We start from the raw sequence: 13,678 nt of genomic DNA, 5'->3' as shown, positions 1-13,678 counted from the left end.
GCTCAGTTGGCAGTGTCTTCTTTGCCTATGTCTTTACTGGTAAGGTCTGTGTGCTGTTTGCTTGCAGAGGTTTGCAATAACAGGAAGCTAGACTTGATGACCCAGCCATCCTTTCCAGTGTTTTGCTTCCTTAGTGGGACTGAAAAGAACTTTATTTTATAAAAGCAGCTTTCAGTGACCTGTTGGCAGACAATGGACTCCACAGAATCCCAAGTCTTTGGGAAGGAGCATTGTAGCCTAGTCAGTTGATCCAAAGGCTTCCAAACTGTGTTGGAGCTCATAGAAAAGTATGGCCCCATACAATATTTTTTAACCTAAATTTTTTCATAGTCAAGCTGGCTTATCTATTTCACTCTAAATAGGGTTGAAAAACAGCATGTTTTAAGAAATAAATAATGTCCCTTATTTTGGAGTCTGTTGCCAGCTCTGGTTTGGCTCAGCTTTGTCAATGTACCTGAGGGACGTTCCATCTCAATTTGCCAGAGCAAGTATTCTTCACAACTTGACATTCTTATATTTTCTTATTGTATCCCCAACTGTGCATATTCATTCTCTTGTACTCAGTAAAGGCAGTGCTCAGGTTGTGACAAACTGCTGGAAACAGTGCCTTTGAGTGTTAAACCTGGGTTTCAAATGCTGATCACACTGTGTCTATCTACAAAAACATCTCCCTAGTGCTAAGCCCCATCCTTTTAGGCACAGCAAACCAGATAAAGTACTGCTTTCTTCTGAAATTCCTTTGCCTCTCACAACTTTTAAATGATTTGCACTAAGTTAACATACTGTACACATCCAGAATTCATTTGCTCCTTAGTGTTGAGACACATCAAATAAATGGCTAAAGTCAGCATGATAAGCTGCTTGGTTCTGTTTGGCTTTGTCTTCTCAATATATGAGAAGGAAGTTAGTAGGGAAAGGTAATACTTTTATTTTACCAACTGAAATATTTGTGATTCAGTCTCACTTTCACCAATACAGATTGTTTAAATAATGCACTATGCTGCTGTTTACAGGGGATTTTTCAGTGCACAGTCCTAGTATAGAGCCAGTGCATGTCTTTCTGTATCTGTCTTTGCAATAATACCTGACTGAAACTAATCAGACTTTAATCCCAGACTGCACCTGGCATGTGCCAAATTCCACAGTTTATGAGGTGCCCACTGATGGCTCAGAGGGGAGATCTATAAGTGAGAGCTGCTGAAATACCATATTTCAGCCATCTCTAATCCCTCCCATCCTGAGGGAACAAAGCACAACTGGAGACACTTATGAGCCATTTGCTGAAATAAAGTTTGTCATCCCTTTTTTCTGACACTGACCAAAAGCTTTTGTGTCACAATCTATAGACCGGAGTGCAATCCATAGGAAAGACCATTCCTGTCAATCACTGCTTTCGGTGATGAGCCTAAAGCAGCTCTGAGCATGCAGACAGCAATAGTCACAACAGACAACAGGCAGCTTCTTAGTCCTCTAAATGCTTACATTTTCACTTATTCTCACTTGTTTTCCTTATTCACTTATTCACTGAAATTATTATTATTATTATTATTATTATTATTATTGTTATTGTTATCCCAGAACACTGTGCTCTTTCAAGTGAAGCTAAAGACACTTTTATAAGAAACTGACTTTTAAAAGACTCTATATTCCTCAACTGATATATTACAGGACATAGGTCTAAAGACAAGTTAGGCAGGCATATGGAAATGCAACCTTATTGATTCACAAAGCTGTTGAGACTTTAATTGAGTAGCATTAAAGAGTTCAAGTTAATGATGTTAGCTTTCAATTTAAACTCTGAGAGGTTTATAATGATAATTTTCATCAAAACTCCTTATTGAGGGTACTACCTGGAAGTGGAATACTTAAAAGCTTCATTACATAAAAAGACATATATATATCTGTGTTTGGAACTTAAATGGCCTATAATGATTTTCATGTTTTGTGAGTTGGACTGATGTATCTCTGTCTCCCATTTCAGTTTATTCTTTGTAGGATTTAATGAACTGCAAGGAAAAGACAAATTAAAGACCAGAGGTGAATGAGCAGCAGTCCGTAATACAGTCAGTTTTAGGAAGAAGACACATTTTTAACCTCTGTTTTGGACAGACTTTTCCATACTGATCTTCTGTGAATGTATTCTAGTTTGGTTTAGTGTATTCTACTGAACATAACCACCCTCCAAGAGACACCCACATTTCCAATTCTCCTCCTTGTCTGTGGCCCATTTGTTTCCACCAGCTCCAACCAGGATGCCATTAGTCATGTGCAATAAACACAAGGTGGGAGGGGTTGGTGTAAATTCTCAAGATAAGACCAAAATGGGATTTCTCAATGGGATTTCTCTTTAAACCAGGTCCTGATTACAAGGAGCTGGATGTTCACCTTCGGAGAATGGAGTCTGGGTTTGGCTTCAGGATCCTGGGAGGAGATGAGCCTGGGCAGCCTGTGAGTTATTTCTTCCTGATTTTCCTTTTCCTTACACATTCTATAATCTGTGTAAAGATCAGAAAAATGTTACTACATAACTGAACCCAAATGAACACCCTGTTAAGGCTGCAAGTTTATTTATCCACATAAAAACCCAGAACTCTCCAGTTTTTCATATCTGAGAATTAAGTTAGAGTAAGAAGGCATTAAGGTGGAAACAAGCATCACTCATCCCATTACTGCAGAGTGTGACCTGGCATCTCTTAATCTGGGCTTTTCAAAATCAAGTTTAAGCAGAAGATTCCAAAAATCCAATTATGTAAGACTATCCATAACCATGTTCAGAGTTGACAACTTGTATGCAAAATGTATGTGTGTGGTTAAAAGACAAGGTCAACAATGCAGTTTATTTCCAGAAACAGAAGACCTTACCACAGAGTGATAGTCAGTGTTCCAGGTTAAATGACAACATCATGAGAGGCAACAGGCATAAAAATGACAGCTTTATACCATTAGGAGGGAGGCACCCCAGTAACTAAATAACAGGAAACAAAATTAACATAGAGGGTTTGCTAATACAATATAATAAAAAATAAATCTCATGCACAATATTTAAAAGAAACAGTGTAGAAGCCCAGAAAATAAGGGTCAAATGTGCATGACATACCACAAATGTATAAATATTTTTATAAGTTTCTGATCTATCTAAATACTATAATTTTGAGAGCAGGCAGAATTAGTAGTCTTTCAAAAAAACTATAATCTGACAGCTAGGACTAATCTCAAGTCAATAATGATAGTGTTTTACTATCACAATTTTAAGCATGGTCTTAATGCTGTATTACCACATTTCTGAGATAATGTATAATTAATTATTACATTTGTATATTCCCTAGTAAATAATTTATATATTCCATATTCAAATTAATTCAGAATAGTATCTTTTTTCATTCAAGTCTTAAGATTAACCAGCACATGGCTTTGAAAAACAAAGAAGCTCTTATATTTTAAAATTGTCAACATCTGTCAAAATGCTGATAAATCTTAACAGGAGATATCTTTACTGATATCTCCCGTAAAAAGAAAAGAATGCAATGTACTCCAAAAAAGATGCTTCAAGTGCTGTTTGAAATTCAGTCTAGTTAAGAATAAGTGTTTTCAATGGTTTTTCAAATGTAAAGTGTAGCTGCTCAGAAGGACTCCAAGACAACTCTGCTTCATTCTCTCCACTTGCAGTGTGTCTGAGCCCCTCTGATATGTAACTTCCTTCTGCAGAGCATGTCCCAGTGCACATAAAATGAGGCTACTGGGCCATCATCTGCACATTCCCCAGCTGAGCATTTTTCCTGTCCCTTCTGGACAGGCCAGCCAGGATAAGTCCTCAAAGCACACGTAATGGGTGAAGCCAAAAAGGAAATCTCTGAGGTGTTAGTGGAAATGTTCCATTTTATCTTTTCAGACTATTTGGAAATGGCACTAGAAAAGCACTACCTTTAAAACCAGGCTGGTTGGAGCTTTGAGCAACATGGTGTAGTGGAAGGTGTCCCTCCCCATGGCATGGCAGGGAGATTGGAGTTAGAGGATTTTTAATGTCCTTTCCAACCCAAACTATTCTATGTTCCAGGAAGATTTGGAAATGTCCTTCTACCTGCTCGGGACAGTAATGTCTAATGGCATTTCCCATCCCCCAGGAAAGTGTCCCTGGCTACAGGGCTGCTCAGTATTTTGTGAGAGGCTCCCTTGGTGTCTCCTTTAGTGCTTTTTTCATTACAAATGGATAATTAGCAGTCATGGAATAAACCTCCTGTTGGAGCTTTATAGCAATCTCATGGGGAAAAGTGCAGCTCAAATGTCTTCTCTAAAAGATGATTATTTATATAAAACTGAATTATTTCAACCCAAAGTACTATGAGAAAACTTGTGTAGAATATCTGATATTCTGGTAGCTCATATCCATAATACATGCCAGAGTTGTGAGAGACTTGAGTCTCTCAGTCTGCTCAGCAGTCCAGTAGAAAAGAAATTTTGAAGCAAGCCTTTTGCCCTGCAGCTACATGCATTATGCACCGAAGTATTACAGAGGATCAGCTGTTTCTAGTGTCTCTTCAGCAAAGGACTGACCTGACTTTACTGTCTGAAGTCAAAGAGCCATAGCTGGATATCAAGGGCAGAGATAAGCACCTTGCTATTTTTGGAGAGCAGGACCAAAACCACTGCCCTCTGTGAACCACCCTCTAACACATTTCACTGTCCTGTTGAACAATTGCTCTTAGCCTGCCCTTAGCCTCAAGGCTGCTATCTCTGTTCCATGGTTTGCACATACAAAAGCATTTTTCCCCAAGACTTATCAATCCAATGGGCTTTACATGTCTTTGCAAACATTTCTCAAAGTCCCCAGGAGTTAAGAAGAGCCTAACTTGAAGCTGAGGATTCTACAAGGCAAAAAGAACCTTCTTAGAATTAAATGTTGCAGTGCTGAGGTTTTCAATTCTCAGTCCCTTGTGGTTGCCCATCTTGTTGTCACTGCTCAAATTTAACACCAATAAACACAACAGATGTACTCTTTTTAGTGTCCCTCTATTTCGTATTCAAAGTACAAGACTTCTTAACTCTGTTCTCTCTCCTCCACTGCTTCCCTGCCCCCCATGGACAGCCCTCCTGCAGCCTCCCATTCCTTTCACCTGCAGAAAAGCAGAAGCAGTTTTTGCCTGTTCTCCAAACCCCTGCCTTTCCTATGAAACAAGAACTGAGACGCTTTGAAATTTTTATTTCAGCTCTCCTGCTGTGCCATCAGGTAACACAGAACAAAAGGAAGATTTTGTCTTTGTGGTTTGATATCTAAAAAGGAATATGGATTCTTCAGCATAAGGCAATAACTTTTTCAAAGAAGCGGAATCCAAATAACATTATTTTAGAAGGGTAATACAGACACTATAGAGGGACTGTAGCTTAGTTTCCTCCTAGTTATATCAGCTATCTGGCACCTTAGAAGGAGAAAAAGCTGCTGTACTACTCCACTTTTCATATTTGTAAGCATAAAAATGCTTTTGAAAGGAAATACTTAAATTTATTGATAAATTTCAAATATCAGGGCGGTGAATTCTGCCATTTCAAATCACCTCTCAAATCTTATAATATTGCACTACAACAGCTATTTATCACATCTCCCAGTAATTTGAGGATTTAGAGATTATCTCTGTTATGGTGAATTATAATATTACTGAAAGGTTGCAAAATTGGAACTTTACTGAAGTTGCAAATTGCTGTCCCAAAAGAGAGATATATTTTGCATACATTTGTGCAGCTCAAACTCAGAATCACAAGAACACATACTTAATTTCTCTAGCAGTTTTATCTTTTCAACACGGACAGACTGGGATTTTTTCTCAAAAATGTCCTCAAGATATATGTTTGTATTCTTTTTATTATCAGTGCCAAGATATATTCTATGTTTCTACATTTCTAAGACATAGATGTCCATAGAGAAAAATGTTAGGATAAGGCCATGCCTTGGGAAGTCCTATTTTAACGGGGATTAGACAGAGCTCAGGTGATTATCTTGGATTTAAACATCACTGACACTTAAAATTAGGTGAGTCACTCTTTATGTGTATATACAAACTTTGCTATATGTCTGTGAAGCTACTGTGTTATGTTCAGAAAAACTAAAACACAAATTCAGATAATTATCAAGAATCACAAAGAAAGTCAGTATCAAAGCAGATTAACCTGTATAAATTAATAGGCACAGGCTTTAATTTCAGATTAGGCTCTGCCACAATCATCCTAATCCCAGAATTTGTCCTGTTTAACCTCAAACAATCAAAGAAACTTCTTTTTCTCTACAACACACTCTTTATTGCTTACATGCTATCATGCTTCTACTCATGCACTCAAAGCAATCTCATGCCAGTATGGAACTGCCTTTCAGAGGTAATATAATCCTGATATATATTTTCCAATTTGTGCTTTACATGTAGAATTGATAATTATTATGGCAACTTGTCAGCCATGAAACAAGAGCAGATAATGCATAAGAGACAAATTCAGACTCAGAAAATGAAAAATTTAGGAAAATTAAGTTATTCTTGCTATTTAATATCCCAAATATTAGATATGGTAGCCATCATCTAGACAAACACACCTAGCTGAAGTGTTTAAAGTGTGACTCTGTGCTTATGTTAGGAATCCAACACTGAGATGAGTAATATAATCACATTACATGGTGAACATGTGAAATATCAGCAAAAATTGCTTAGTCAGATCTAGAAAGAGTTTTTCTAGTTTGCTGTGTATACTGATGACTTACCATGCTATGATCTGCATAACCCTTTGTTTTTACAAGGGTTAAAGATGCTCAAATTGTTTAATATTATGTTAGAAAATTATGAAAAAATTGCAAAAGTTCAACAAAACCAAAGGAGGAAGCCAACCCCTACAATCTCCCAAGCTGCAGAGGGTTATCACCCATCTCTTCTCAAATTCGCTAGGAAGAAATTCTTACTCGTGTTTTGAGATTACTTTGTGGATATCTAGCTAAAGGTAGCCTTGGAGAGCTTTTCTTCTGTCTGGTAAAGGAGCTTAAACTCATATTTCATGGTTGAATTTTGCACAAAATATTTTCCAAAGCTTTGAGGTATACTTTTTCACAATTTGAAGAACAGGATGGAGAACCTGAAACAACCTCTCTAGCCACTCAGCCTGGCACTGCTTAACAGGAGCCCAGGAACACCAGAAAGCAGGAAAAAGCTGCATCATGTTCTCTCTTTGCTAAGCTTTGAAAGCAAAAGTAAGCCAAAGGGAGGTGAAAAACTGGGGAAAATTCTCCAGGCTCCACAGGGGATTTCATTTAAACACCATGCTGAGACACTTGCAACTCTGCAGCTAAGACCACAAAAAACACAGGCCCACCTGTGTGATTACCACATCTAGCCTTTGCAATTCATCATGAAAAGCAATGCTTCATAGCTTTTATCTTTTATTATTGAAAGCAGATTGTCACATGGCATGTCATATCCATAATTTTGTGCTCACTCTCAGACTGAAAAAGAGAACAGAAAATTTGAAACACGCTCTGTGAATGCTTTAATATTCTTTCAAAGAAAGCAGGTTTTGTTGGAATCAATCTCAACTGTCCTACCAGTTATTCCATGGGGAAAATATATACATCCTCTGCTAAGAAATTATGTGGAATTATCTGCATAGAAGGTGGAGAAAGTCTTTACAGGGTTCTAGACAGATTTTTTTACTGGTTTATATGTCCCATACAAACAACATTTAAATACGAATTTGGGAAAACAACATCTGCCCAGAACAAGCTGACATTTTTTCTTCTTTTTTCCATTTTAACCAAGCACTGTCTGAGCAATCATTCATTAAGAGTAATAACATTTAATATAGTACTTTTTTCCCCCTTAAGAGTGCCAAAGCCAGCTCTGTGTAGTGGGGTCACTACCTGCTGATCTCAGGTATATGACTCCATATGCTTATATGCTTAAATCACACAGCAGTGAAGAACCTTTGATAAGAATATTTGATAAGAAATACACAGACTTGATAATTTTAAATAAAAAAGATCCTTTCATGAAATTAATCTTTTTAAGTCTTTTGTATAACGTAGTCTATAGAAACCCAACACTCCCTAGAGGCTGATTATCTTGATTTGAACATATCAAGTAGAACCCAGGTTAGGATTCTCTGGTGTATCTCTCTTGTGCAGGTAGGAAACTGTGGCATTTTTGGGGTCCCCTGAATGGAGGAGGAATTGATGAATTTGACTCATTTCTTAGAAGGCTAATTTATTATTTTGTGATATGATATGATATGATGATATGATATGAAGAATGCTATACTAAAACTATACTAAAGAATAGAGAAAAGAAGCAGACAGAAGGCTAGAAGATAATAATTAAAAACCCATGACTCTCTCTTCAGAGTTTGACACAGCCTGACTGTGATTGGTCATTAACTCATAACAATTCACAAGTTGGATAAACAATCTCCAACCGCATTCCAAAGCAGCAAACACAGGAGAAGCTAATCAGATAATATTGTTTTCCTTTTTCTCTGAGGCTTCTCATCTTCCCAGGAGAGAAATCCTGGGCAAAGAGGATTTTTCAGAAAATATCATGGTGACAGGAAACACCTTACTTTCTTACCAAAGACGGAGAAGCATCTTCAGTCGTACCCATGATAGGACAAGCACAGCTTTCAGACACACACAGAGCTCTTCACCTGTGCTAAATCACTAGCTTAATTTCACGAGAAAGAGAAAATCACTGCAATGTTCATGTCACTAAATTGGCGGCTCAGTGCAGTATATGACAGGATTTTGTTTCTTTGCTGCCTAGATTCTCATCGGAGCAGTGATTGCCATGGGCTCAGCAGACCGAGATGGCCGTCTCCACCCTGGTGATGAGCTGGTGTATGTGGATGGGATTCCAGTGGCCGGCAAAACCCACCGATACGTGATTGATCTGATGCATAACGCCGCCCGAAACGGGCAGGTGAATCTTACTGTGAGGAGAAAGGTGCTACCCACGGGTGAGTGAAGGCTGGGAAAGGTGAAAGGAAAAACAGATCCCAACGCTGGCAGCACAAACTGGTGCTGTTTTAAAATAACAGAGGAAATCAGAGCAAATGTTCGTGTCATTTTAAGGAAAGAATTATTGTAAATATGTGTCCCTTGTTCCTCTGACAAAAATACGACAACTGAGTATTGTTTTCTTCAGAAATGGAAACATACTGGCAACCCTGGTGTGGTGATCATAAGTGCTCTGGGTTTGTTCCATGCTGTCTTGTTCTGTGCTGTCTCCTTTGGTCCACTTTTGGGACTAAACATTCACCTAAGTTAAAAGCCATTTGAGCTGACTGTGTCAATAAGAGAAAGGCTCAAAGACTGTTAACTGTTTTAGGGCAGGAACTCATTCCACTCTTCTATGTGTTAAAAGCCCATTTCTGGTCTCATTGATGTCATCTGGAATTTCCTACTGAACTTCAATGAAAGCTGGCTGAAAATCTTCTGTAGGGCACAAGGACCAGATTCTTCTGTCAAGCAGACATTCAGAAAACGAACATGAACCACTATGAAGTATTTGTAGTAAATTAGATGTTTAGACTTACTTAGTCTCAATTGTTGAAAAACATCAGAACCTTGAAAAATGCATGTGGCAGCATCTATTAAAGCTTTAATGGGAGAATTTGATGACCTTCCATTAGAACCATTGCTTACTTGAGGAAAGAAGTTTATTTAAGAACTTTTAAAACATTTTTGGTGAGTACACTTGTCTGAGGTACCAGAAATGAGCAAAACCACATTCCCAGCCCGTCCTGTCTTCCACCTGCCCGTGCCCCAGATCCACTGTCACTGCCTGCGCCGCTCCCCTCCGCTCCTGTGCCAAAAAAGCCGCCCTCCCACTCACGTTCGTCTTCAGTCCCCCTCCCACTGCGGCACCGCAGCTCCCTGCCAGCCGTGCTCCTGCAGGACTGACTTTCTTCTGTTACTGACTCCAGAGTCCTCCAGCCAGAAGGGTGCCCCAGCTCCTGGCGCGACGCCCCCTCGCAGCTCCCCCAGCGCGAGGAAAATGGCCAATAACCAAGGTAATGATGCCGAGCCCTCGCCGTCAGCGCCGCACGCACCGCAGGCAAGGCTGGCACACAGCAATGCTGCCTTCGCTGCTGCTCCTTAAACATTAAAGCTCTGCCAGCCACTCTGGGCTCCTGGTGCAGACAGTGAGCAAGCTGGTAAAACACCTGAAGTTATTCTGGGGCCTTGAGAGTGCCACACCAGGGAATGTGACGAGTAGCTCATTAATGTTTAGCATTTCAGGAGCTGAACAGGGTTTTAATGTGGTGTGTTACAACATGAGCTTTGTGGAAGAATTTAAAATAACTGGTGTTGGGCGTGACTGGAAAATGCTATGCTAATGCATCAGGGCAATTGATTTCATGGGAATTTCTCACTAGCATGAATGTATACAACAGAGGGATCTGGGGTTTTCCTTACCTGTCCGTAGCTGATATATGTATCTTAGCCCTCACCTGGAATTACCATTTTGTACACTTACCCAGATCTGGAACAGAAAATCACAATTCACAAGATCTGGAAAACAATTTGATTAGGAAAATGTGATTTTTGGATTGAAATGCCATTTCTTTCACAGGCAGGAGCAAAATGTAATTTTTCTGATGAGTATCTATTGCACAGTTGACATTAAATAGCTATTTAAGCTTTTCCTCCTTTATCATTCTTTTCCTATATTTAATGGCATTCAATTGCATTCTTTCATGGCCAAGCCAGCTCTTGGTCATTCTACAGGGTAAGAGAATTTCCTTTCTGTTCCAGCCATACTGACATAAACAATATTCAGCTTTCTGAAACACGACAGCCAGAAAATGAGAACTCTCTTGTCACTGACTATGGCATTTAGTTGCAGATTTGGTTCAATAACTCTTAGAGATTTTCAGGAGGATAATAATTGTTTGTTTTTCTTCCTCTTTATACTCTCTAATTACTTTATTTCATAGTTGCAGAAGACCTGCTAAAGGACACATCTGACTGAGAAAACAACAGCTTGTCCTTGGATGCTGTTTATTTTATTAACATATACACAAACTGAAGATTTAATTTGCAAACTCTCTACCTAGGATGTATGTGTATATGTGGGAGTGCCTCACGTGTTCAGTAAAATTACTCTGCCACTCTTGTTGTTCCAAACAGAAAACATAATACTTACATTTATCTGAAATTTCTGTATTAAAACTGTCAATAAATGCTGATTTGTGTAAACAACTTAGATCTGCAAAGAATATAAATCTTTTTTGTTCCCATCTGGAAGTGTAAATTTACTGTTTTCAATTCCAATGCTCATACTAAAAAATGTGTAATCCCACAAGCTTTAACTTGTTTCCACTTCTTGTTGCTGTAAAGCAATACTAAAGTGTTGGGCTACATTTTTGCTTCTGCCCTTTTGAACTTGCTAACAACAGCATCTCCAAACCTTTAAATGACCACTGCTTCTGCCATGACACCCACAGAAAAACTACTTGTGATGATTTTGCCTTGTATAACAGCTCTGCTCTTTGAACATTTTTTGAACAAGCTAATCAACTTGTAAGAAGAACATTATGCAGCTAATCCTAATTACTCCCTGCTTAAATTCTTGTAATCCAAACACAAATAATTTTTTATTGGATTAGATGGTCACATTTTCCCCTTGATGACAGATCTACCAGCAGACAAGGGAATAGCACCTGGTAATGATTTTGCAATCCAGATAGACACTGTTTCTTACTTTCCTCTCTTGTAGCTAGTGTAGCAGTCAGTGTTCATGCTCGCTTTTTCTGATTGCCCTTGAATGCTCTGCATAATTGTGTAGATTCCTGTCTGTCTGCATCTATAACAGCTCCTAGTTTAACACTTGGAGTAGCCTGCTCTGTAGACAGCCAGCTGTATTCACATTGCATCAGCAAATGTACTGTAAGTCCCAGAGCCACCGAGCGAGTCAGGCGGTGACACTGGTGTGATTTATGTTGCAGGAGAACCCTGCCCAGAGAATGGCAGAAGCCCAGGCTCGGTGTCTACGCACCACAGCTCTCCAAGAAGTGACTACACGACTTACGCCAACAGCAATCACGCCGTCTCCAGCAGCACCGCCACGCCGCCCGAGGGCAGCGCCTCGCACAGCCTGCAGAGCAGCGACGTGGTCATCCACCGCAAGGAGAACGAGGGCTTCGGCTTCGTCATCATCAGCTCCCTCAACAGGCCCGAGTCTGGCTCCACAATAAGTGAGTAAAGCAGTTCTTCAGTTCATATTCCTCCAAGTTTGCCCCAAATAAAAAAAAAAAACAACCCACTGTTGCTATAGGACACAAAACAACATGAGCGCACACATTGCTGCTTTCAAGGTGGAGAAAAGGGAAATTTATTTTCTGACTCTAACATTTATAGTTTTCAGTGGATTGGAGGGTGGAAGTGTCACCTCTCCAATGACACTGGACAAACTAACAGTCTATCAAATTTCTCTTCCTCTATGAAAGAATGCAAAACAATAAGTTATTTACAGAAGGTGTGTGAGAAAGTTCGTTACAAGAATGTAAGCATCATAAGGCTTAGAAAATCTTAAAAAATCAGGGCAACACCCCTCACCAATAGTTAATTTAAACCTATATGCTAATAATTTATCACAGCAGAGATTTAAACTGAAGATACTCTCAATGTTTATTCAGAGGAACTGCTTGTTTTGTCTTCAGCAAAACCAAAGGTGATTCTAACCTCCCAAGCCCTGAGCTTCCCACATTTCTTTGACTATCAGAGTGATAGAGGATTCACTCCCAAAGTAGATTTTGTCTGTTACTATGCCTCAAAGGGACTTGTAAGTAACAAGTAGGGTTATGTGAATAAATTAGTCTCCTACATGCAACTGAATTAGACATTTTTTAAAAAATCAAGATGAAATTCAGCAAGTTGAAAAAAAGGCTAGATCCCAGCAAACCCTATGACAACAGCTGTCCAATTATGAGACTGCAGAAGCAACTGGAAGTTGGGAGAACTTGTTAGATGAAGCTGTTGAGAGGCTGATTTAACTGGGTGGAGTATAGGCAGCATAAAAATTACAGCTGAGTACGGGGGATAGGTGTATCTCTGAGTACTCAGTAGTACTCCAAAGACAAGATCTGCATTTAATAATTATAGATCCCTTTCTGTTCAGAAGACTAATTTTACCTGTGGGTCAATTTTATTGCTTTAAATAGACATCTGGTGCCACTTGAGCTGTCCTGGGTACATCTGGGGAGAGGGCAGACAGGTGTGACATAGGACCTACAGAAGACTCCAACTCAGGTAGCGGCAGCTGGAGGTGCAGGGACACCTTTGGATCTTTCCAATGGCTTTTAACCATATGAGAGCTGAGCCCTCTGGAAGAAGAAGCAAAAAAGACTTTCTATTGAGAGACATCCACATCACCCACCAAATAATGGCAACCACAGCTGAAAAACCAAAAGTGAGAAGATTTATCATTTTGCAAGTTGGAGCCTAATACAATGCTTTTACTGCACTAAAATATGTTTTGAAGGAACTATTCTTTTGCCTGAAACTGGTTCCTGACAAAATAAAATCACAATTTCAACTTCAGGGCCAAGCACCACTCTTCTAAATTCATTCCTGAAAAGCAGCTAAGAGAGTACTGGGAAAACCTTATCTCACAATAACCAGTTCCCTCAGAAAATTTTTTTGCAGTATTTCATGATC

At 39.2% G+C, this 13,678-nt stretch overlaps 1 protein-coding gene across 3 annotated transcripts in view; it reads left to right on the top strand.

Annotated features, from left to right (window-relative positions):
- The window catches only part of MAGI2 (membrane associated guanylate kinase, WW and PDZ domain containing 2), a 697,971-nt gene that overhangs the window by 625,692 nt on the left and 58,601 nt on the right, over nucleotides 1-13,678 (top strand). For 2 of the 3 annotated variants that reach the window (XM_059847430.1, XM_059847429.1), the window contains exons 13-15: nucleotides 2,357-2,448; nucleotides 8,781-8,973; nucleotides 11,968-12,216. In XM_059847430.1, coding sequence (XP_059703413.1) covers nucleotides 2,357-2,448; nucleotides 8,781-8,973; nucleotides 11,968-12,216 — 534 coding nt within the window. Of the gene's footprint in view, nucleotides 1-2,356; nucleotides 2,449-8,780; nucleotides 8,974-9,942; nucleotides 10,030-11,967; nucleotides 12,217-13,678 lie in introns of all 3 variants that reach the window. The other variant, XM_059847431.1, reaches the window with a different exon arrangement.

This window comes from Haemorhous mexicanus, chromosome 5 (genome assembly GCF_027477595.1).
Source record: "Haemorhous mexicanus isolate bHaeMex1 chromosome 5, bHaeMex1.pri, whole genome shotgun sequence".
NCBI classification, from domain to species: domain Eukaryota; kingdom Metazoa; phylum Chordata; class Aves; order Passeriformes; family Fringillidae; genus Haemorhous; species Haemorhous mexicanus.
The sequence above is the reverse complement of the archived record's forward strand: the minus strand, read 5'-3'. Positions and strand labels throughout refer to the sequence as shown.